This window comes from Coffea eugenioides, chromosome 11, assembly GCF_003713205.1.
Source record: "Coffea eugenioides isolate CCC68of chromosome 11, Ceug_1.0, whole genome shotgun sequence".
Taxonomy (NCBI): Eukaryota; Viridiplantae; Streptophyta; class Magnoliopsida; order Gentianales; family Rubiaceae; genus Coffea; species Coffea eugenioides.
The window spans coordinates 47,571,121-47,596,536 of NC_040045.1; the positions used below are offsets into that span (position 1 = coordinate 47,571,121).

At 37.1% G+C, this 25,416-nt stretch overlaps 2 protein-coding genes across 3 annotated transcripts; one reads left to right on the top strand and one right to left on the bottom strand.

Annotated features, from left to right (window-relative positions):
- Window positions 1-1,350: 1,350 nt before the first annotated feature.
- On the top strand, window positions 1,351-3,402 carry LOC113753121 (NADH dehydrogenase [ubiquinone] iron-sulfur protein 5-B). Its single transcript, XM_027297218.1, has 2 exons — window positions 1,351-1,617; window positions 3,034-3,402. Exons 1-2 carry the CDS (start codon window positions 1,468-1,470, stop codon window positions 3,130-3,132), a joined length of 249 nt encoding a protein of 82 aa, XP_027153019.1. The 5' UTR covers window positions 1,351-1,467; the 3' UTR covers window positions 3,133-3,402.
- A 2,907-nt stretch (window positions 3,403-6,309) lies between these two features.
- On the bottom strand, window positions 6,310-13,307 carry LOC113754468 (anthranilate phosphoribosyltransferase). 2 transcript variants are annotated; one of them, XM_027298895.1, is made up of 10 exons: window positions 12,877-13,307; window positions 10,924-11,406; window positions 10,661-10,818; window positions 10,324-10,407; window positions 10,162-10,214; window positions 9,150-9,231; window positions 8,174-8,281; window positions 7,649-7,772; window positions 7,395-7,480; window positions 6,310-6,798 (listed from the first exon to the last, which is right to left on the bottom strand). In XM_027298895.1, exons 1-10 carry the CDS (start codon window positions 13,265-13,267, stop codon window positions 6,577-6,579), a joined length of 1,791 nt encoding a protein of 596 aa, XP_027154696.1. In that variant the 5' UTR covers window positions 13,268-13,307; the 3' UTR covers window positions 6,310-6,576. The 2 variants fall into 2 exon arrangements, 1 of the variants encoding a protein (XP_027154696.1); XR_003465209.1 differs by having other exon boundaries at window positions 6,713-6,798; window positions 7,644-7,772.
- Between the last annotated feature and the right edge of the window lie 12,109 nt (window positions 13,308-25,416).

Here is a 25,416-nt window from a genome sequence, read left to right on the forward strand (position 1 = left end):
AAATAAAATAAAATAAAATGGAAGACTTTCATCAAGTCCTCAAGTCCTTTTGGAGGAAACAAATTTAATATTTTCTGTCCAATAAAACTTGCCTACCACTAAAACAAATTGATTGTTCAGTGGAACCATTGATTGCCAACAGTCAATTAGCTTCTATTGAATTGAATATTGTGGCACACCAACCTTCTATACCTTTTCTGGATGGAGAAAAAGGAGAATTATTAATCCAATCATGGTATCTTCTGGCAAGCATTCAACTAATAACCACCGTATACCATCTGCCTAGCTTTTGGATGATGAACTGGTCATAGGTCTGCAAAAGACAACAATGATCCATAATTAAGCCCAACGCAAGGTACCTAACATGCAGAAAATAACAGGAGGAACTATCAATTGGTGGCCAACTAGCAACTGTAGGCTATAGCGTAAGAGTGTGTCAAGTAAAATGCTATAGAAAATCCAGACATTTTGGCCTATAGCTGTGCCCATGATTTATCTGACTATGCAAATTTCATGTAGTATTTATAACTTCAAATGAAGTAATGGAGCTAATTGGGGGCACTTGAGAGAAACTCAAAGAAATGAAATTTGAGCAACCAAATTTTGCTGTGGTTGGGAATTTTTCTGTAAGATTGATTCTACAATAATAATTAAGTTGTTCGAAATTTCTGTATGAATATTCTAATTAAATATTGACTGTATCAGAGGCAGGAAAACTCAAAACATGTCTGTTTAGTGCCCATGTAAGTAAAGCACTTATCTTACTAAAACAGATGTTTTGGGCTAATAGGTAAATCATTCACAACAAACAGAAATAATTTAAATTAGGCTGAGATTCTACATCCTCTTTCAAAATTAAGCACTAAAACTTTTGATTTGAGTGATCAATGTGCAATAACACTTTCAAGAATTAAATTATGAAAATTAAGTGCATGTTTGTATTCCTCTCCAAAGCCAATATCTTGGAATTGGAAGTAAATCTTATTTTATTGGAAAAAAAAATTTCTGTACTATTACCTAAATTTTTTCCTGAATTATGAAATTAAGAATATGTTGCTTTTACACGTTTTTTTCAAGATTTTAGTAGGGAAGGAGCGATATTCAAGAAGTAGGAAAACAAAAGAGAAATTAAAATTTAAGACCTCTGCAACCTGAAATTTGAACTGCTTCCTCAACAATTTATGCGTTCTCTTATTATCCTTTACATTATTTCAGTTTAATTATTTTTTTTTATCTCACACGTGTCACATGAGATTCATTACAGTGTATATTAGAATTTTTTTTTTCCCAATTATATATAAAGGACAGTAACACACTTCAGAAAAGGGCACTGCCATAATTTCGTCTCTAATTAAACAAATAAATAAAAGAATTGGAATCCCGAAAATATCCTTAGACCATCCGATCCGGAATTAGAAGTGACAACCGAGCGGCGAAAGCAGCACCGAAGCGGCGGCGGAGAAAGCAATGGCGTCCGGGTGGGGAATAACGGGGAACAAAGGAAGATGCTACGATTTCTGGATGGATTTCAGTGAATGTATGTCTCGTTGTAGAGAACCCAAGGATTGCGCTCTTCTCAGAGAAGACTATTTCGAGTGTCTCCACCACTCTAAAGAGGTCTCCTTTTCTCCGATCCTTGTTTTTTTCCTTCGTTTTCTGCGATCTGTTTTGCTTTGTTTCAGTGTTTATGCAAGGTTTTGGTTGTAATTTTTGCGATTCCTGAAATGATTAGTTTAACTAGGGTTCTTTTTGGTGGGATTTTGTGTATCAAACTGAAGAAGTTAATTGGAGCTTCGAGATTATACTGGTTGGAGCTCTTATGGACGATAAATTGCTGAAAATGTTTTAGGGAGCTGGCATAGGGTAATAGATGTAAAAAAAGAAACTAGTTCTACATTTCTTCGCTGTCTACTGGATTTCTGTCGTATATTGAGCGAAGCGGTTGGTTTCAGTAACTCAATAGGTTCTCGGAAAAAGTTAATGGATGAAAAGAAGCTAAAGAGAGCTGATGAAGGAGATATTTTGAGAATAAGGGAACTGTGGGCAAACCCCGTTTCTTGATGCAACAAGCTTAGTGCACACTTATGTGATCTGTTCATGTAAAGGAAAGTACCTGAAATGATATGAAATGTACTATAGTTGGTGTGCCAGATACTAAAAGAAGTAAGATTAGCTAGCTATAGGTCATCTGATCTCAAAAGAAATGAAAAGCGGTTGGCTGGGATGTGAAGTTGCACTCGAGATGTTTCATAACATGGGCACGCATAAAATGCACTGACAGGATCTGGAGGTTTAACATGAAAGTGTAGGGTTGTTAATATCTGATTGTGCTCAGTTTTATCTTGAGAATACTTTTTGGGAGTCCTCTTAGTCCTTTTCTGTCCTTGGAAATTTGTACTTCATTCCAACGTTGTTCAAAATGATCTTCTCTTAGGTGCCTTACAAGAAGCTGAAGGGTTGTCTTGTGTTTGATAGGCATTCAACTACAACAGGGATGTATAGCCAACTGCCATTTCTATTATTTTCTCTTTTTATAGCCAATGCAATCCTTGACTGTCACGTAGGATGTGATAACAGCAATAGATAGATGTGTGTGTTACATGTACTTAAAAATCTGAAATGTAACTAAATTTAGCCATAAAGATCATTCTGTTGTTAGAGTTGCAGAACATTGAACGTTTTATTTTGCTAGAGGACATTTTTATTTAACTTGAAATAGGTCCAACACTCTTGTGAAAGGTAATGATTATGAAAATTTTAATTTTAAGGGGGCAATGTTGTTATAAAAGGGAGTCACTTTAGCTTTGGGAGGGGATTTTTTTTTTTTTGCATTGGGGGGGGGGGGAGAGAGAGCAAGTATGATGTAATTGAAAGAATTTCCAAATTTTCTGAACCTACATTGTGATTTTATCAAAGTTGAGTTGGGGGTTTTTGGTGGGGAAGGTAATTGCGCAGGCTCAACAGTATCTGGTTCTGGCACTGGTTCTAACCATCTTTTTTTTGCTTAAGTAAATAATATTGCTTTTGCTGCAGTTTCAACGTAGAAACAGAATCTACAAGGAGGAGCAGAGACAGCTAAGAGCAGCTACGCAGAAAGGTGAGGATGGTGGACATGGTGGAAGTCATCACTGATAAATGTATTTTGAGAGGGTGGGCGGTAAATGTTCGACTACTGAATCTTTTGAAATAATTGCCAAATCAGTTGTATTTTTCTTGTCAGCGATGGAAACAAAACATTTTGTATTTGTCAATTGTCTTTGTTTCTTGCAAGACACAACAAATTTCCTTGCAGAGGAAGATACACAGTTATTTCTTTGGTTTATGGATGAGTGCTGATAAAATAACCATAGACACATAAACTACTTATGTTGAATTTCAGAAGGTTTCACCTGGGTAGCTTTACTTTCAGCAATCGCAACCTGTGAGGTAGAGAATTCTTTTGCTTTTTTAGGATACAAGATATCTATTGGCTCCATAACCAATCATGGAAGCTTATCGTGTCCAGTCTGGTGATCTAGATGCTATAGCATTTCAAAGAGAGCTTATTATTGATGTTAGAAGTTTGAAGCGAATGAGAATCAAGTCATTATTCCTGACCAGTAATACAATGGATGTGCACCGAATTGAGTTATGAGATTGGTTGTCTGCCAATCTGCATAGCAAAGCTTATCAGGATGCGCGGGATGTGGTGCTCTCTGTTAGGCGTTTCACATTCTTGCTAAGTTAATTAGTGTGCTAATATTACAGAAACTGACTGAGTGGTAATATTTCATGGATGGTTCCTAGCTGATAATTTTTATACTCAGAAAAATGACTCTGGGAAGTGATGGGTTAGCATTGTGAGCCATGAGAAATGGAGTGAACTAGGAATGCTCGCATTGCAGCCCCTGATCTATATACTAAAGTCGTAACCCTATCTCGTGATTTGAACTACCTTCGGTTCAGTGCGGAGAAGTTTCAGTTGCTTGTTTACCCTCTGGGTGATGAAGTCTTGAGAACGGACTTGTGCTTCAAAGCAGCAACTCTGGCAGAAGCACTTCCACTCCTAAGGATCTTCGTTGAACAGCCAAATTAACAGTTTATATGGGCCTTACGGCCAGTGCAGCAACTTGCAAGTAATTCTTAAGCATTTTCTTCTGCTGCATCTTGATGAACTCAGGCAACTTTCAATGCTAATGAAACCTTGAAAAAAAATGCTATGGAAACCTTTGTCTTTCTTTTGGAATGTTGTTCGGAGAAACATGTCTCCAGCAATTATGCACTCTCCAAATGCATTTCATCTTGGGAGGCTCTTTGATTCGTGCCCATGAAACCCTGTTGCCAACTTATCCCCATGACAAAACTATGGTTCGGCAAAAAATGCTCAGTTAGAGTTTCAGGCAATATATTCTTATTCTCAGTCTTGTCAGCTAGAAGAACAAGCGTCTTCAAATTCTCGTACCGTAAGCCACTAATCAGTACTTCATCAGGAAATCCAATTTCCTCACAAAAGTAAACTCAAGCGGATGCTTGGCAAGTTGGCGTCCAGTTTACTGTATTACTACATGACAAGGTTGATAGGTTATCAAGGCTGAATAATTGATTCCAGGACAAGCTTTCCTTCCCACCCCAAATGGCTACAAATCAAAACTCGTTTCCTCTTCACAGAATTCATGCAGCATTGATGAAGAAGCTTGTTTTTGCTGGAATTCATAGCATCCTGTTATGTAGCTCTCTTGCTTCTCTCTAGGGAGTAGGAGCCAGTAATGCAGCTACTGAGTGCAGCCTTGTTTGACTCTTTTTATCACCAGCTTAAATACCAGAATTGTGAAAGTTCAGTTTCTTCCAACTACGAAGTTTTCCCATACGAAGTTTTCTTATACTTCAGTATAGTTGAGATATGTTTATGTAGATTTTCAATCTTAAAATATGTGCCCGTGGATTCGCATCATATGATAATCCAGATGAGAGAAACACCGTGCGGGAGAAGGCAACATTCATTCTAAGATTGCATAGAATCTTTGTAAATGTGCTTCAGGGAACTTTCAAGGAGGACATGAAGGAAAATGTGTATACGTATCACAAGAACACCTTTTACATTTTCATCATTGCTGATTGTTGATTGACTTGGATCTTCCTGAATACGAAGCAAAACCTCAACAAAATCTTCATATTCAGGCTCAGAAATCTCGGGATCAAGATACTCCTTTATTACTCCGTTGAGGAAGCTAACGAGTTCCCTAAAAGTTCTTCTCTGGCCTCCCATAAAACCACTTTAACCATGCCATCCATCCATAGAAAGAAATCAGCAATGTCTACTCCATTAAGCAAGTCTTGTTTATCATGTTTATGTCCCCCAGCACGTGATGAAAACTCGCATTCTTTAAGGTATTTAACCATATCATCAGATTATACTGTTTTCGTAGTTACCATGAAAAGTATCATCACATCAAGCAAAGGTTTCACGGGTAAAAATTTTCTTAGATTTAGATGAACAAATATGCAAAGATGCTACATTCTATGTTCTTGTTGAAATTCAATGGTCTGATGGAGAGTCGATGGCTCATGGCACATATTTCTTGTTGAAGTTCTAGCAGCAGTATTTCTTCTTTGCTTTTAAATACCATTTGGGAGATTGGCCAACTGCGGCTGCTCTTGCTATGGCAACAGCCAGACCATGCTTCCCTGTTCTTCTGTTGCTTTGTTATTCAGGATATAGCGTGAAACTGGAGCTATGCTTTCCCCATTTCTTTGATTTCAATTCGAACGTTGGCTTTTGTCTTCAAAATTTATACGGAAGATTTCTTTCTCATGGATGTTTCATTAGTCTTCAACCACCGAATTTAGTTGCCTCGTACCATTAGTTAAAGAAAGAAACGAAAAGGATTCTCAGCTACTTCGAAATATAACCCATATTGACTGTTGAAAGATATACTCCTATCATCTTTTGAACTGTAATCTTGTTGCATGACGCTTACACCTCTGGCTCCTCTTTTTGCTCACTGGGATGTCTAAAATTCAAAATGGCCGTCCTTAATATGCTTCTAAAAAACCAATTACCTCTACAGTAGTTAGCCACCACGTGTCTTTGTGAGGTGGGAGATCAAGGGTTCAAACATTGTCTCCCATCAAAAGTTGCCACTTAATGTGGCTTCTCTTAGATCCATATGAGTGCCTCTCGCATCCATATGGTCTGATGATGGTTCAATTCCCATCGATTCCTCGTGACTTTATTGGGTCACTCCTTTAGTATAGGTTAAAATATGAGTAGAAGTAGGTGTAGATGATGACAGTAGATCAAAAAAAAATGCTTCTAAAAGCATGGCAGAGTAAAAGCACAATCAGGAGCTACTTTAGAGCACCAAACAATGAATAGCATGAATCTCCATGGATATCTGGACAATGGACGTCTTTTTACATGTTGAGTAATTGTTCTTAGAAGTTGCCACCAAAATTTTTGAAACTCATGTACACCCCAGAGAGGAAAACGACTGTACTCTACAGAAAAAGCCGCAACAACAAATTCTACCTCATCTTTTTCTAATTATCCATGTAACAAAAAGTGGAAAAGAAAGAAGGTGACCCTTGGTGGCTCTCCTACTTCACTTTGTTGGATACCTTGATGTAATTCAGGAGCCTACTTAGGGCCTTGCCACTGTCGATAGCCTCTCTAGCTCTATCCAAAGCTCTCGATATATCTTCTGCACCATCGCAACCAAGCAAGTGATCGATCATTCCAGCATTGAGGACAATTCGATCATATGCAGGACCTTTCTCACCACCCAGAGCTGCTAACCCCAATTCCAGGTTCCTCGAGACCTATAATGATTAGGAAAAGAAAGGGGCCAATTAATGATCATCAGCTCTTAGGGAGTAGGATTGTATAAGAATGCATACTAACATTTTCTACAAAAACCAAAAGCCGCACTTTCAAGAACTAGCTAACACACAGAAGATACAAGTTGAATGAGGGAAACTAACATAAAACCGAACAAAAGCTTGTAATAAAGCTATTGACTACAAGAATTAGACTAGCTATTTAACTCCCAACGCATGCCTAAATAAATCATGTAGGACAGAAGTAAGCAGGATGTACATAGCAAACAAAATCTATGACAATATCTTAGCTTTCAAATGCCTGATATACTCAGGTCATGGTGTACAGTTTGGCAAGGCACTATCTGCAGTGTGTTTAAACTATTGCATGAACTTGAAGAACTTGGAAGCGGTATCATGATCACTGAAATTGCAGTGTCCTGGAGAATGGTTATTTCAGTAACCAATTTCTAAGAACATCAAGTAAATTATTTTTTCTACCTAGCGTCACATATCATAGCAACACTGCAGGAATAGAAACAAGCATGTAAAATTGGACAAGCATAAAAAGTTAACAAGAGAGTCTAAAACAACGTTACCGATCTATCAGTCCTTGGAGTATCACTAGGCTCAAATCCGAGGTCCCTGGCATTCACCTCCATGGTAAAAGTTTCACGAGACACACCTACAGTAATGCATATTTTAGTTTTGGCCTGTGAAGGTATACCACTGTCCATTTTCTAGCTGCTACCAAAACATTCTGTTAATAACTTTTTTTTTTTAATAACGTAATTCATTAAGCTTCAGAATGAACAAAGCAGAGTAAGACATAAAAATGAGATGTATACCATACCATCCAGTGCACCAGCAGATACCACATTCAAAGAGCGAAAGCCTGAACAGTAATTGACAGGTAGCCCCTTCGATGCATGAATTGATCTTGATTTTGTTGTCATTGAAAGAGCCCCTTCCTCACCCTGAAATTTATTTAAGTGAATAAAAATAACAATGTCTACAATGGAACACCTAAAGCTTCTGTATTAGCTTATTAATGAAGTTTAGCGGGTAACAAACTCGTACATTTTAAAAAATTCATACGTTGGAAAATCTACAGAATAGTAAACACTTGTGTGCTTAAAGCTTCTATTCAGATCAATTAATGTTACTGGAAAAAGAAAAAAAGGGTTTATATATGAGTATACAGATATACAACTCAACATAGTGGATATTTCAGAGGAAAATTTAGAGATCCAAAACTATGATATGACGAACATTTCCAGTACATAACCATAAAGCATACATACTGCAGAAGAATAAACATTATCCTCAAGTTTTACTTTGCTGAAAGAGTAAACCACTATGGAATCTAATGGCATACCTTAACCACCAAACCAGATTGGACACCTCTTCTTCTCATAAGCATTAGTAGGGGCTCCTCATAGCCATCATGATAAAACCCGGCAACAATTGCTTCTCTTCCCCTAGCCTAATGTGCAGGCCCAAGAGAGGAAAAAAAGGAAAAAAGGGAGGCAAAGAAAAGAAAAAAGGGACAGTGGGTTAGCACATTCTCAACCAATTCTAGTAGTTTGGCTCTTGATATACCAATAATAAAATAAGAACCACATGCACAATAGCGGGCGAGAATCTCTAGTCTATTACTCAACAACTACTTCATTTATTTACACGGGTCATATTCAGGTTTTATCATTTGACTTGCTTGATTTTCCCATAGCTTTCTTTGTTCTTTAACTAAATCACCAACTTTCAAATTTGTACAATTTCTTTGTCAAATCATTAATCCCATGCCAAAGAAGCTATGTGATGCCACCTATGTTGACGGCAAATAACTTTTTACTCTAAATTTAGCGGGTACAAGACATCTCTCTATATGTTTATAACCTCATATTGATTCGTCCCATGAAATAACGACACAGTATCCACATTCTGCACAAGATATGTTCTAAGACGGCCAATTTGCAGGAACTTCAGCAGAAAAAGACATTTACTTCCCTAAATATGAAACAAGGTAATGCCTTATGCAAAATGAATCGCGTGAAGGTAGAACAGTGTTTAAGCTTCAATATGTGCACATGAAATATATTATGCAACGCACAGTCTGATATGAATTTCAGTAATCTGAAAAATTCAGAAGTTGTAGGGCAAGACTACTACATCGGAAGGACCAAAACATTATATATATATATATATATAAATCAAGCAAATGACCAAGGGGTAAAATAAACTTTTGCCCTTCAGCTTACAAGGAGGAAGAAAGAAAAAGAAATTTGTTTGCCCTTCATAGACATTCATAAAAATGTTGGGTGAGACATGAAATAAAGGCAATCCGAATTTACCCTAACAATTTGCTGAATCTTTTCAGATGTTGCCAGTGGCGGCCGTTTCTTTATATGTTCCCGAAATCCTACCAATGAATATCTGCACAAAAGCATACGCCATTAGATGCAGCACCTCAGAATGAGCTAGACGACATAGTACTAATCACTAAGGAATTATCGGGGGTGGGAGGGGAGCAATCTCATTAGGAAGATGACATGGTAATAATAAATAAGCAAATCTACAAAATTAGTGGTCCTAGATGGATGAGCAAAACATATCCCGTCTTTAGATATAGAGAAACAGGAGTAATCTAAGAGAAGAAATTTAGAAGATGAGGGATGAGAAGACTAAAGACAGAACACTTTTCATGCTTTCCCATTACAAATTTAGCATCATGAGACATAACTAACAACTTCTAGGAAAATTCTTCAGGAGATTGTCAGCTCAAATCTGTCGAATGACCCTAGGCTTCAAGGCCAGAAAAGTGGCTGCTCACACCAATACTGAAAAATATCACAATCACAGTGGAAAATAATTTGGCAAGTCACCGAAAGATTAAATAAAGGAGAAAAAGCAATAGAGGTAATGATACCCCTTTAGATGGAGATGGAAGCTTAGGCTGTTAGCCTCCACACCAATTAAGTCAGAACATCAGAATCAAATCAATCCAAGAAAAACTCCTGAGCCAAATTACCAATGAAATTGCCTCTGAGAACTAAAGCCTTCATACGATAGCAACCGTAATCAGACATTGTATTTTCTTTCAAAATTGACAGTGAAATAGAGGATATATAATTGAAAGAGCATTTGGAATGTAAACCTACATGGCATTCAGGAAAAAAGGAGGCAAGAAAAAGTTTTGCAAGATACAATTGGTGAAGTCTACATACAGTGAGGGGTGAGTATCCTGTTGATTGACATAAGCAAAGAGCATTTGGAATGTAGGCATACATGTAAACACAAATGGCATTTAAGAAAATAGAAGGCGAGAAAAAATTTTGCAAGATACAATTGGCGAAATCCACATACAGTGAGGGGTGAGTATCCCGTTGACTGACATAACCAAAGCCAACCTCCCCATCCTGCAATGACACGGAAAAATGTTAATGAGTTGCAACCAAGTGATGACGCAACAAAAAGGCTAACAAGATACAAAGTTCTGTAGAAGTAGCAAAAAGGAGGAAGAAGAACCTCAAGAAGCATTTTAGCTTGCAATGGAGATAAATGAGTGTTTGCTCCCATGAACTGCAGCATTTGTTCCTCAGTGATCCCAGCCTTAAAAAAGAGCAGCAGGCAATCAATTCAATTTCTATATTGCGCTTTGCACATGCAATCACCTTTCTTAGTTTTCTTTCTTTTTGCTGAAATATCACTTTATGGACCATAACTACCATGGAATATTTGAAAAGAATGATTAGGATGGAAAAAACACAAAATGTTCACAAGATTTCTGGAGAGAAAACCATCCTTCCTCATTTTAAATGTGTACCAAGACCCCAAAACTTAATAACAGTAAGCAGAAAATTACCTTTGGGGGCATCCAGTCCACACCATGCAGCAAGCAAGATTCACCATAACAGGATCTAACAGCAGCTACAAACAAAGTGCTCCTGAAGAAGCGTGTATTTCCATCATATGGTTCACCATAATGTGTCAGTGATTTAACATCAGCAATTGGTGGTTGACCTGATCATACAGTGATAAGCAGCCATAAGAAGAAAAGAACGGCGCAAGGATCAATTATTACAAAGCTACAATTAACCTGCTGATCCTTAATTACGAAACAAGTACCAAGTTCATCATCAAAAGCAAGGCAGTAGGCTTTCAGCTCACGATCTGTTTCCCGGTTCATTCGTTGACCTATTAAGAAGGCTGAAAGCAATGACTCACTAACACTATGTGATGCCGAACCATCTAATTTTAGTGGAAGAACATCTTTTAAAACACCCTGAACCTCTTCATACCCAAGATGTCCGCCAGCTAAAACTTCCCTAAGGGCACCGACTAATCTCATTTCAGAAGGAATGCTGCCTCCAAATCGGGGTCCAATAGAATTTCCAGCTCCCATTATTGATCCTTCAGGATCAGCAATAAAAATTATATCTGGAGGTAGTGCTCGCACTAACTGTGGCCAATAATGATTCATTGCGCACCTTTCTCCTTCGCTCCATTGGGTAGGTTCAGGGAAAGCATTAGCACGAATTGTCATTGCAGCAAAAAAAGCTCCAAGTTGTGCTCTCGACACTTGCTCTTCATCTTTGAGTTCTCCTTTTGCTGAATTCAACAATAACCTTGTGATTTAATTCCAAAAATCAACCAAAAAAAAAAAACAGAGCTGTCAAGTAAGAATAGCTGCATGAAACTTAAAAAAAGTTTGGAAAAGATATTTATACACACTACAGAAACTTTCTATATGGATCATAAATGATCAAATCCCACAGCACCCAGAAGTACGAGTGTGGGAGCCTGGGGATTCTATTAGTATCTCTAAGATATTAAATATCAAAGGAAGAGTTAACATCATGCTTTACAGCTAAACCTCAGCCCACTCTATTGTCAAATTATGCCATAGTCATCTTCCACTTATAAATCTTGTGGTCTAACAAAATTGTAGTTTGAACATGGCAACGTTGAACACCTCCTCCTTTGCCCCTCATGCCCATACCATCCCATCCTTCCCTCCCCTCCAGAAATGAATAGAAAAAGAAAAATAATAGAAAGAAACACACACAGGCAAGAACTGATAGAAAAAGTAAAACAATCTGCACGTTTAACTGGTTCACACCCTGAATTATGCAACATTAACATATCCCTAAAAATCCCTGAATTTTATGAGAAACGTTCATCTTTAGCGTTTTTATCCAAGGTTTAATCTTTTGCGGAGCCAAGCAACCAGATGGAGCTCTAATTGAACTGATTTAAATGCTTTGTCCAGGAAAATATGTTCCATGAAGTTTTTCTTACATGATAAAAGTCATCTGCATCTTACACATATATGTCTAACGACTCGAAGGACAATAAGACAAGCTCATTTTCCGTTATATTTAACATGATTTTTCCTTCCAAGGCATCAATGCAGTGTTTTTCTTCATAAAGCAGTAGTTCTATCCAGAATGGTACACAACAATGCTGAACTCAGTTAAATAGCATAAATATGGTGCCTAACGTGCTAATGTATTCAAAATGTGATAGTCAGATAAACTAGCGAATACCTCTAGCTAGTTTAGATGTCAACATTGAGTTCTGCAGATCTTAATTAAAATGCACTCCTGTCCTTTTAACCACCTCTCCTGATCCCAACTTAAGTCTTTAACCTCCTACCATGCCCTTCAAGTAAATCACTCGCACAACCCATCCTTCAAAAACTCAGCATAGAACTCTCTGTTAACATTCCTAAATGAATATCCTCATCAAATTCAAGAAATTCAGAACACATTTTTTTTTTCCTGGCACCTCGATTCCATTGAAAATTCTAAAACATAATCTGCAAAAGGACCACCAAAAAAAGAACTTTGTCCTCAACCAAACACATTCTTAACTTTAACAGTTCATCCAAATCTCATACTAGTAAAATACTGCAGCACAAAACTATACAAATCAATGCAAACCATTAATCAGTAAAGCAAGTAAAAATTTCCAAATAGGAATTTGAACAACATGGAAACTTCAATTATGAGTTCATAAATAAACATATGCAATCAAAAATTAAACAAAACTTAAATTCAACTCAATTAGATTAGTTACCTGATTTAAGTATTGTCTCCAGAACCTTAAAAGCTTGTTCTTGATTAAGTGGCCGAGTTTGAGTAGGCCCAGTGCAGACCCTCGTCTGAGCTTCCAGAACCGTCTTATTGGGTATCGGAAAATTGGGATTCCGGTACGATGTTGAAATGGACGGGTTTCGAAGACCCGACCCGGTTTCGTCTGTCCGTACCGAATCCAGAACCGATTTAACAGCCAGGGGGCGGACATTTTTCCTGATAATCAAGCGACCAAGATGATTTGATGCTAGGAAATGGAGGGAAAATTGCGGCGAGAGGCATTGAGGAGGCCTTAATTTGACGTATGGCGATGGGTTTGGATTCCACCTGATTTGGTTAACCCGACCCGGATCAAGAATTGCTCTCGTGGGCATGGCGGTGTAGCGGTGTCTCCGGGTTGACTTGGCTGCTGCGTTGTACACCTGAGTTGGTGCTCTTTTGTAGCTGCTGAGGTCAAAATAGAATATTTTATCATTTGTTTACTTTCCCTTCTCTTTTCTCCCCTTTAAAATTGTAGCTGCTGAGGTAAAATAGAATATTTTATCATTTGTTTACTTTCCCTTCTCTTTTTTCCCCTTTAAAAAATTTCAAGGATAACTTAGGCAGCGTTTGGATTGAAGGAAAGGAAGGGAAAGAAAAGGAAAGGATACCTATGAAAAAGAAAGGAAAGAAAAGTAGAGTAGAGTGGTTTCCATCCATCTTGTTTAGATTAAATGCAGAAGGAAAAGAAAAAAAGTACTGAATTTTTGTTTGGATTGAAGAAGGAGAAGAAAGGAAAGGAACAGATCAAGAGTTAATTTACTAGAAAAGGTAGGAAAATTTTGAACCTTTGAAAAATTTTAAATTATTTCAATAAATTTAGTTTCATTACCCTCCGTTTTTCACCTATTTTTGGATGGAAACCATAATTCAACAAAATAACTAGACTCCCTCCCTCCCTTTCCTTTACTTTCTCTCTTCAAAAATCAAACCAAACAATACAAACTAAGTAGGCGTTTGATTCGCAACTTGGAATCGAATTCAGATTTGGAATTGGATATCCTGGATTTGCAATAAGACCATTCATTCTAATACATCTGTTTGGTTCAAGTATCTGGAATGGATATCATTACTATACTTGATGTTTATCAAAAGTAGAAGATATTACATAGAATCCAAACAAAAGATCAACATGTTTATAGCATAATCCAAAAGATCGTGAACAGAGTCACATGTTCCAAGATAGACAAAAAGTTTCCATCGAGTTTATCACTATGTTCACTAGCCATACTTTTCCAAACATTCATAATAAGTAGCCACACTTCAGAAATTAGATGAAGGATAGAGGAGAATAATGGCATATTGTCTTCTCATGTCAGCAGGAAGATTAAAGAACATATTTAGCTTTGTTGCATCTGCTCCTATAATGTTGCCTGCTTTATAAACGTCTCCACTTGGTAATCCAAGATTGACCAACTCAGTAGGCAAATTATTGCTTCTATCTATGGCTAACTGTTCACGTTTATCTTCATTTGCCATAACAGCTGCCATAGTGGTGAAGTTGGTGGCAATACCCTCCATGAAGGATCCAAACTGTCCTGTTAGTTGTTGAAATTGAATATCAATGGTTAGCTGTGTTGTAGTTGATTTCATCTTTTTTGATGAATTTCCTATTGTAGGTGATGCTTTCTTTTGCTTCTTTGATGAGTTTCTTGTACTTGTTGAAGCTGTTTGTGTTACTGAATTTGCTTCATCATCATCATCACTGTTATCATCATTCGTTAAGTCTACTTGGGCAGCAACCTCTTCCACTTCTTTTTTTCATATTTTGGACAGCATCTGCAAAACCTTCAGCAACAACTCCAGTAGCTCTATCTCGCCCATACACTATGTCAAAATCATCAAAATATGGAAATTTAACATCCTAAAGGCCTTTTGCTGCTATATGCATCTAAAAAGTAGTAATCAAATAAATAAATAGAAATTTAAATCTTCACCATTTGAAAATATAAATAATTACTAATACTAAAAAGTTATAGTTAGAAGTTTTTTTACCTTACACCAATCTTCATACCATTGCCTTTCACATTGAATCTTTTTTCAACATCATTCTATTGACAATCACTTTTTTTACACATGTCAGTGATTGCATAATATCTAGATTTCAACCATTTTACCTTTGACTCTAAGTGTGGAGAAACTTATTTTTCAAAAGTAGGAAGCTTGCGTAGCATTATCCTGTGTAACTCATTCATGTAGTTGTTTTTGAATCCACCATCCGTCTTCCATAAGGGATCACAAGCTAACTCTTGTAGTGCTTCAATCAATACCTTTACTTCATTATCATTCCAGAAGCACTTGTTTCTTTTTCATCCCCGAATGCTTTCATCTTTCTCAATCCTATCATAAAATATCATTCTAAATAATTATAAGAATAAACCTTAATGTCAACAAATGAACTTTAGTTTAAAAGTAAATATCAATTCACAAATTTACATATTTATTACAACAAACTTTCAAGAAAGAAATTGTCAAATTATGAAGCAAAAGTTCATTCAAACTACAAGTAAATAAAAAATTTGAAATTGTAACAAATAATACAATAAGATTGCATAAGTGGCTAAATTGGCTAAAGGGTGATACACTTTAAAAATCAACCATCAAATGTAGCTCGCCAAGTGGTGAACATTTCTTCAGCTAAATTGTTTCTAAAATTGGTCCAGTCATCACTTGGTGTAATAATTGTTATATACTCCATTTCTCTATCGTCGACATCACTTTCAGCCTCTTCACTGTCTGATACTTCACATGGCATTTGTTCTTGTGGATCATAGGACATGAACTTTCGAGTCAAGTTATGCAATAAACAACAAGCTATTATAATTCGTACTTGTGTTCGAATTGTAAAAAATGAAGGTGATGCTAGAATTTTTCATCTTCCTTTTAGTAGTCCAAAACATCTCTCTATCATATTTCTTGCTTTCGAATGCTTCATATTATAAAATTCTTCTGGTGTCTCTGGTCGACGACCATGAAATTCATTAAGGTGTATCTTTGCCCTCGAAATGAGGCAAGAAATCCCTTTGCATTGCAATATCCAGCATCCACCAAGTAATAACAACCTTCAAGATTAAATCACATAGAAATTAATAAATTTTTTCTTGAAAATAATCATATCAGGATACTGGATAATCCAATGATACATTTACCTTGTGGTACTCTAAGACCATTAGGTCTAGAGATAGCATTTCGAAGCGCACGACCATCATGTGCAGAACCTTCCCAGCCAGGCAAAACATATATAAATCTCATGTTTGGGGAACAAACTCCTAATACATTTGTTGCAATACTTGCTTTTCTTGTTCGATATATTGGCTTCTGATCACTAGGTGGTGTCACTTTAATTAAAGTCCCATCTAAAGCACCAAAACAGTTCTATATAGAACCAAACATATCAAACTAGTAACAAAATATGTCATAAATCAAAGAAAAATTTCATTAAAATTCAAAATATTTATGTCAATTTACAATATACAGTACCTTAAAATATTTCCATCTGTCGTCTGTGCACTCATCAGTAATAGGCTCAGGATTCTCAAGTAGCAACTCATATAATTTTAATACTGCTAGAAGACAAAGATTAAATTGGCGACTCATTGTTTCTCCACTTCGTCAAAATGTAAGGCCAATCGTTCTATTTTTTTCTTGATGAGCCAAAGTGTACACAAACATGGCAACAATTTCTTATAAACTCATGTTTCTTGTGGGTCTCAAATCCCCAAAATATCTAACCATGTCACATAATATGCCGAATGTGCGTCTATCCATGCGAAGTATACTCACACAATGAATATCACTTTCTCTAGTGATTCTAAATAACCATTGCATTCTCTCTTTTTTTTTTCTTTTTTAGATTCTATTGAACGTCTCACATTGTACAAATACACCAAAGTCACAAGGTACCATATCATGAAAACCACAATGAAAGTCATAAGCATTGCAGACATAATTAGAAAATTGCGCATTCGCTTCCGTCTTCTATTTGTAATAGGAAGACGTGCTATTTATCTACAATAGAATGTTACAATATAAGTAAAATTTTATTTCAAAAAATATATAATTCTATGATATAAATAATTGTATTGAAGAAAATTACATGTCCAAAGAGGATTAATATCCCAAGAGAATGATACATACATGGAGAATAATAATAACTTGTAGAAAAATGAATTTCAATCTCATTTGTGTAATTTTTTAGAATATTGTGCTGTATGACCTCAATATTACCTAGAAAAAGCAGGAAAATTCTGTACTTATTAGATCTAGGTAGTCAAACATCATAGCTAGTTATGAACTAGGCACACTTGAGAACAAGCACTTGATCCCACTTTATTTTAGCGTGTGAATATGAAGAATTTAGGCATGAGCCATTAATTGCTTGGCAGTTCGATTTGACTACGTAGTTGTTTTCATTAATTAAGGTTTTAAAGAATTTCTCCCTACTGACAATTTTTGAGTAAATTGGCTGAATGCCCTCTTACTTGATGATCATTTCCCTTAAATAAGAATTTTTGTACAATCTATTTTAGGTAGTCATCTATACATAGTTAATTACAGCTAATGTCCTAATTACTGATATTCTATTCTAGGTAAGTATATATACACAATTAATGAACAAATCTTGGGTATGATTTATGCCATAATCTTTGCTACAATTTTTGCCATCATCTTATGCCATAATCTCTACCATTGATATCCCCCCTCAAATTGATGCTGGGTGATCAACTAGCATCAATTTGTCAACAAGAAAGTGATGTCTAGGTTTGGAAAGAGCCTTAGTAAACACATCAGCAGTTTGGAGAGCAGTGGTAATATGCGGAAGAGAGATGACATGAGCATCAAATGCTTCACGAATAGAGTGACAATCTATTTCAATGTGCTTGGTACGCTTATGAAATACTGGGTTAGCAGCAATTTTAATAGCACTAGTGTTATCTGCATGGAGCGGAGTAGGCTCAATTTGAGGAAGCCCAAGTTCACCCAACAATCCACGAAGCCAAACAATTTCAGAACACGCAGAGGACATGGCCCGATACTCAAACTCAGTAGACGACTTAGACACCTGATCTTGCTTCTTGTTTTTTCAAGAAATGAGAGAGTTACCAATCAACATGCACCAACCGGTAATGGAACGTCTAGTATCAGAACAACCAGCCCAATCAGCATCACTGTATGCAACCAGACGAATAGGAGAGTCGACTTGAAAGAAAAGACCTTGAGCAGAAGTGCCTTTCAAATAGCGAACAATGCGACGAACAGCGGCGAGATAAAGGTGCCGAGGAGCTTGCATAAATTGACTGACTTGTTGAACAGCAAAAGAAATATCAGGCCGAGTAATGGTCAGATAATTGAGGCTGCCTACCAGCTGTCTATATAAAGAAGGATCAGATAGAAAATCACCCTCATCATGACGATATTTAACATTCACCTCCAAGGGAGTATCAACTGAACGACCATCTTGAAGGCCAGCCAAAGCAATTAACTCTTGAATGTATTTATGCTGGTGTAAGAAGATACCAGCTGAGGTGGAACGCACCTCAAGACCTAAAAAATACTGTAAAGGACCCAAGTCCTTCATATGAAAAGAAGTCTGAAGATGATCTTAAAGCTTAGAAATCAAGTCAGTAGCAGTCCCTGTAATAACAATATCATCAACATATACCAGAAGCAGGACAATTCCTTTAGGTGTGTTGCAAAGAAACAAAGAGGAGTCATACTGACTTTGGACAAATGAGAAATTAATAAGCGTAGAACGAAACTTATCAAACCAAGCACGTGGAGCCTGTTTCAAACAATAGAGTGATCGTTTCAACTTACAAACATCAAATAAGGTGTAGAAAATAATCCTGATGGTGGAATCATATAAATTTCTTCTTTAAGATCCCCATGCAAAAAGGCATTCTTAACATCCATTTGTCGCAATGACCAACCCTTAGAAGCAGCAATAGCTAAAACAAGGCGTACTGTTGTCATTTTTGCGACGGGTGCAAATGTCTCCTCATAATTTATTCCATATTCTTGTTTATTACCAAGTGCCACCAATCTCGTTTTATATCGATCAAGTGAGCCATCAGACTGTAGCTTAATGGAATAGATCCACTTACAACCAATAGGCTTAACACCACTAGGACATGGAACAATATCCCAAGTATGATTCTCCTGGAGAGCATGAAGTTCTTCTTGCATAGCTTTTACCCAACATGCATGCTTAGTTGTTTGAGAATAAGAGGTAGGAACTACAGTATTAGCTAAAGTGGCAGAGAACCCATACCTAGCAGGAGGGTGACGGATACGAGAAGATCTTCGAAGAACCACTGGAGCAGGCATTGGTTCAGGGTCGGGAAGGATTTGTGATGATGGGGCCCTGCGTCGTTGATAGACAATGTCGGGTTTAAAACCCTCAATTGGTGGCGAAATATCATCAAAGCTAGGAAGAAGGACACGCTTGGAAGGCAAAACATGCTGCTGAAAATAGTACTCATGCTCAAAGAAAATTACATTTCTAGAAACGCGGAAACAGTTAGCAACAACATCATAGCATAAAAATCCTTTCTGAGTGGTGCTATAACCCATAAAAGCACACCGAACTGATTGGGCTGTAAGCTTGTGACGCTCATGAGGTGGCAAGTGAACAAAACAAGCATAGCCAAATGGGTGTAACATGTGATAATTAGGATGGACACCAAAAAGGCGATAATAAGGAGAGCCAAAACTCAATTGTTGAGAAGGTAGACGATTAATCAAAAACACTGCAGTTGTCAAAGCTTCAACCCAAAATTTAGACGGCACTGAAGACTGTAAGAGTAATGTTCGAATAATATCCAACAAGTGACGATTTTTATGCTCAGCCACCCTATTCTGTTGGGGCGTATAAGGACATGATCACTGAGAGAGAATACATTTATGTTGCAAGAAGGCTTGAAAGGTATGTGACACATATTCGCCACCATTATCAGATCGGAAAATCTTAATAGTTGTGAAAAATTGTGTCTCAATATAAGCCACAAAAGTTTAAAAAACAGTAAATATCTCAGCTTTGGTACGCAAAAAATATATTCATGTGAACCGACTATAGTCATCAATGAATGTCACAAAATATCTATAATGCGCATGTGAAATGACAGGAGTAATGCCCCAAACATCACTGTGTATTATCTCAAAACATGCATTAGCACGACTACCATAAGTAGGAAAAGGTAAAGCAGTGTTTGGAAAGCATAATTGGTAGGTTATTTGAAAATTTAAGAAATTAGCGTTTGTACTGTGTAAAATAAAAGTGGGGTTATTTCCTGTGTAGAGTTCCGACATTGGATTCCTTAGGTGCAGCCTTTTGCACTAAAGTCATGCAAACAATTCATTCGCTCACGTGGCAACTGAATTTTTCAAAGGCCTGCAATAAAAATGACCGTTGGTTGAGGAGTAAAGCCACAGTAAAGGCATTTACTCCTGAACACAGCACAAAGGCTTCACGTGCTCCTCTGTTCGGACCTCTCTTCACCATTTTCATCTACCAACTGACGGGAAAGACAGCTGCAATCAAACCCAGCCTGCAGAGACGTCCGGCAAACAACCAGATTGACTGCGTTTTGAATCTATCGGACGCATTTCACCCTGCCGCAGTCAACACTTCCAACACCCAAGCGGAATTGGGTGCTCCGAGGCCATTCCACTTTCTCCCTATCTACAGCGGCAGGTACAATTCCCTCGATTTATCACCATTAGCTGCAATTTACATTCCATAAACCTGCGTTGATCTCTCTTTCTAGTTGTCCACGGCTTCATCAGCTGATTATCTCCCTTGGACACCTGATTTTGTGTTGAGTGTGTGCGAAGAGTAGATTTTGTTTATGCTAGATTAAAATCTACTTAGGATTAATTGAACCCGAATATGAATGAATGGTGGAATAAAGCTGCTCTGGCCTTCCAAATTGGGAGGTTATGAGCATTAAAACTGGATTAACTGGATATATAAATTGCAAGCAGGGAGATTTATCGTCTCTGGGCTTTTTTCTTATCATGGAAACAAAAAATTTAATGGGGAAAATAAAATCTGTCCTGAATTTATTAGGAGGATAAGTCAATGTTAGAAGTTAATTTTGCTTAGTTGCATTGGCCTTTGGCAATCAGTTTTGGTGCTTTTTTCATGGTTTCTTTTGCTTTCTTTCCAATTAAAAAGGTTTGCCTCATAACGCACAAGGATTGGACAAGTGTGATAGGAAACATAAAAGCAAAATATACCGGTCTGCTGTAAAATTTATAAAGTATTTAAAGTTAAATGTTTAAGCGTCTGGATGCCCAAGGCAGTAATATGCAAAACATTACTGATAATGAGGCAACGAGTCCCTGGATTAATACTCTGAAGTTAGCAGCAAGTTACTTGTCCTTGGCATTGACCATTCATGTTTATTATTGAATAATAAACTCATACTTTAACGTAGTATAAGTTGTTTAATGGGATGCTACTTCATAAATGTATAACTCAGACAGTATATGAAGGCCATGAAAAAATGGTTTTGAAGAAGAATTAAAATTGGACATATACTTGAAAACAAAAGTTTACATGAGTAGCCCAGAGAAAAGAATCTTTACATTTTGAGTCTGACCCAGAACAAAAGAAAAAAAAAAGGACTAGGATTTGTGCCTTTTCAACAAAGAAATTGTATCAGATTATACGGAATACATAATCCTGCACAGTTATAGATGCTTGAATTCATAACTTTTGGTTCTGTTGTAAGTCTCATTTGATGAGGTTAGATACATGTCAATTAGCTCATAATGTTATTGTTAGGAGTTAAAAACATGTATTATTGTGGGCTGCTAATTTCCAGAATTAACAGAAGCATGGGATTTTTTGTTGATCAATGGAATTTGAAAGCTAACACGCTGGGAATTTGTTTGGATGCAAACTCCCATTTGCTGTTTGGATGCATATTTTTTGCAATGAGTTAATAATTTTACTGTCCAGCTGCTGCCATTTCGATTGTTCTGAGGCAGTTCTCTCTTCGGTTATGACCGCTGAGAAGAGGAAGAAGCCTTCTTGCGATTGTATGTTCTTTCTACGCTGTATTAGAAAGTAATTTTCGCAGCATATTCATTGGTTAATAATACTTTTTGTTCGAATTTTGAAACCTCACCTGTTAGCTGTACGTCCGATTGCTTTATCCGTTCGTCAACTGCATCCAACAACTACATCAAGTGCCTTGAGGTCTATTTTGAGGCAAGTGCCTTCGTTGAGTTCCTTCTGCACCGGTTTTTGCTTTCACTATTGATTGTCCAGATCTGTTTCCAAACCACTTTAATTCAATTTCTGTTATCTCAGTCCACTGCTAACTGTTTTTCCCCATCAAACTTAGCAAATGGCTTCTAGGATTCACTGGACTGATGCAATGGATGAAGCTTTCCTCACAGCCTACGTCAGTTTTCGGGAAAATAACGTTTGGGACAACAGGAAGTCGCTAGAGACCAACTACGACATGTTGGCAGCCCATTTGGCGAGCAATGACATAATGACTGTGACTGGCCAGCAATTGCAGACCAGATTCTATCACATCAAGAAGAAATGGGACCTGTTCTGCAATCTGCGTGGGATTTCATCAAAAACAGAGACCGGGGTTGGGTGGAGTGAGGACAGCTACTGTTTCACTGCTGATGATGAACATTGGGCCAACTTGGAGCAGGTATGGACTTGTCGCTTCCTTGACTTCTGTTAATTGAATTTCTTTGTACTTCAGATTTGAAAGGTGACTTCAGATTCCCTGTTGAACTAAAATCTGAGCACTCAATCTTGTTTAAACTGCACTTGTTATTCTCACTTGTGTCTAATCCTTGATGCCTTTTCATCCTTGATTTTCCGGTGACTTAATCAATTTTTATATGCTGACTCCACTTGTTATTCCGTCTTATTTTCAATCCTCGAAGTCTTTTGATGAGTTAATCTTGTAGCTCAGTCATTACAATTACCTTATTAGATTGAATGATGAAAAGAACCTGTAATTTGGTGCACAACTACATATTCAATTCTGAATAGAACTAGATTTGGGTTATAAAGAGTTATAAGGGGAGGTTCCTGAATAATATAAGTATTTTCCTTGTTAAAATAACTTGAATATTTAGAGTTTTCAGTAAGCGCATGAAATTTTCACTTAAAAAAAATTACAGCTTCAATGAATTCGGATCCAACTCGGGTTACATCCCTTTTCATGAAACTCAAAAGTTAAACAATTTATTTGTTCCATCTATAACATCCCTTTTCATAACTGCATGGGCCTATCCTCGCAAGAATTTATCCTTAGTCTCAAGAATTTAACAGGCCTGCTTTAATTAAAATTTGGTGCCTTTTAGTTGCTTTGATGCCTTTTAGTTGAGACTAAATTTGGTGTCTTGTATTTGTTGTAAAGTACAAAGGAGGAAAAAATAAAGAGTTGTTTATAGGAGAAAATTTAGTACTTGAATATTTTGCTAAACATGTTTAGTCAAATTTGTAAATGTTATATATATATATCCAATTCTGGATAACCTTTTCTGAAATCAAAGTCCCTCTGTTCAATTAATATGGTCCGTGCAGATCTTTTCCTGCAAAGGTTGTTACTTGTTGGGACCATTACCAACTGTAACTTTGAATTTTGAATGTTGAATCTTGATCAGGATTGTCCTGGTTTATTTATTGGCAGAGTAGATAATTTTAATATCTCACCTCAGCTATGATCTTCCTCAATCCTTCCAAGTTCCAGCATTCGGGCATGGCATTTGTACTTTTGTTGATTTGACAACTCACATAATTGTTTGGACATTCAATCTGTAAAATAATTTCAAGAGTTAAAAATCTTATACAAAGACACGTTTGAAAAAACAAAGAAAACAAGAAAGCAAATTTCAGAGATGCATGGAATATTTCATTATGAGCTTCTCAAAGCTTATCGCCAAAGTCACACCAGAAGCAGCAGAACTTCTATGAACTTTAGAGAGCAATATGAAGAAATTTCTGAGCCATTCGAAACTTGAAAATGACCAATTCTATTCTATTCAGTGCCTGCACTGCTGATGTCAATTATAATGATACTAATGAATGGCCTTCTGATAAAGTGATGAGTTAGTACTGTCCTACCTCTATCTGCACATCCCAATTTGATATCCACACATCTTTGCTATTTTACTCTCGTTTAAATTGTTTTTTTTTTTGCATAGACAGCTGCAGTGCCAACCTTTTTTTATCTAATCTTTCATGTTCTTTCTTTTCTCCTTTCTTGATGTGCTTTTTTCGATGAATTTGACTTGTCGATTAGTGCATTTCCTTCAATTGGTGAAATGGGATGCTGATTATTTGGTTGATTTTGGTTTTTATGGCTCCACTTATTGAAATTCTGATCATTGTCGATGAAAAAAGTTGTTTCTTTTTTTTATTCATCCTCATTTTAAGTCTTTCTTGCTGAATTTGCTTTTTTACGAGTGTGTTTTGGAGGCTTGGTTGTGTTTTCTGTTTCTTCACAAAGTAATCAGGTGTGGCTTTGGATTCTTTTATCCTCTCTGTATGGGTTATATTGGAAGTAAGATGTAATAGTAGCAAATCAAGGCAGCATTAGTGAGTAAATTTATAAATCTGGGTTCTTTGTTTCCATGATATGATTTACTTGAAGTTGGATTATCCTTCGCTTAGTTGACCATTCTTTTCTGGGCATTGAGATTAAATGGATTAGCTTTGATTGGATTATTTGACTGCAAAATGTGAAAATTGCTCGGCTTAGCTGCTGGTGATTTGTCATTCACAACTCTTTGTTTAATATACAGAAATATTAGCTATCGACAAAGTTAATTGAATTACCATTTTCCTTGTTAAAATAACTCGAATCTTATAAAATATTTTCCTTGTACACTATCAATTCCTGTGTGCTGACTTCATATTTGCATTTCACCAGACCAATGCCTCGTACGTTGACTTCAAAAAAGAGAATTCATGCTACTGGTACGATCGGTTGACACCTTTACTGCTTGGAAGACATGCCACAGGCAGCCGTGCCCAGTCTGCAAGCGAGGTAGTTCCATCGGAACCGCCTCGCCGAGAACGGTCCAACACTGCTGCTAAAAATCGGAAGGGAAAAGGTAAAGCCTCTAGTTCGAGGGTGCCTACTCCGGTGAACGTAACAGCAGTTGAGGATGACGACGACGTCTACTATGTTCCCCCAGTTCCTGGTGCAGTTGGAGGAAAACGGTCAGCCTCAAGCCTAGGAACCAGTGGTGAACCTGAAGGGAGTAGAGGTTCAAAATCGACACGATCATCTACTGGTCTTGAGGATGCTATAAGCAAGATCGGGAATTACACCGACTTCGTTCTTGACGACAGACGGAGTAGGTCGGAGTTCGACTCCGTCTACGGCATAATGCAGTGCCAGGATGTGATCACCTCAATGGAAATTCCGGACGCGTGGAGACTTGAAGCTAACTGTCACTATGCCAAATATGAGAACGAGGGTGAAAAGATTATTTTTCT

Excerpts from the sequence above, each read along its gene's own strand:
- LOC113754468 (XM_027298895.1), bottom strand. The coding sequence starts at position 13,267 with ATGCCCACGAGAGCAATTCTTGATCCGGGTCGGGTTAACCAAATCAGG. Across the intron at positions 7,481-7,648 it reads ATCTGCTGGTGCACTGGATG|GTGTGTCTCGTGAAACTTTT; the intron begins GTATGGTATACA and ends GCATTACTGTAG. Across the intron at positions 6,799-7,394 it reads CTCCAAGGACTGATAGATCG|GTCTCGAGGAACCTGGAATT; the intron begins GTAACGTTGTTT and ends TAATCATTATAG.
- LOC113753121 (XM_027297218.1), top strand. The coding sequence starts at position 1,468 with ATGGCGTCCGGGTGGGGAATAACGGGGAACAAAGGAAGATGCTACGAT. Across the intron at positions 1,618-3,033 it reads GTCTCCACCACTCTAAAGAG|TTTCAACGTAGAAACAGAAT; the intron begins GTCTCCTTTTCT and ends CTTTTGCTGCAG.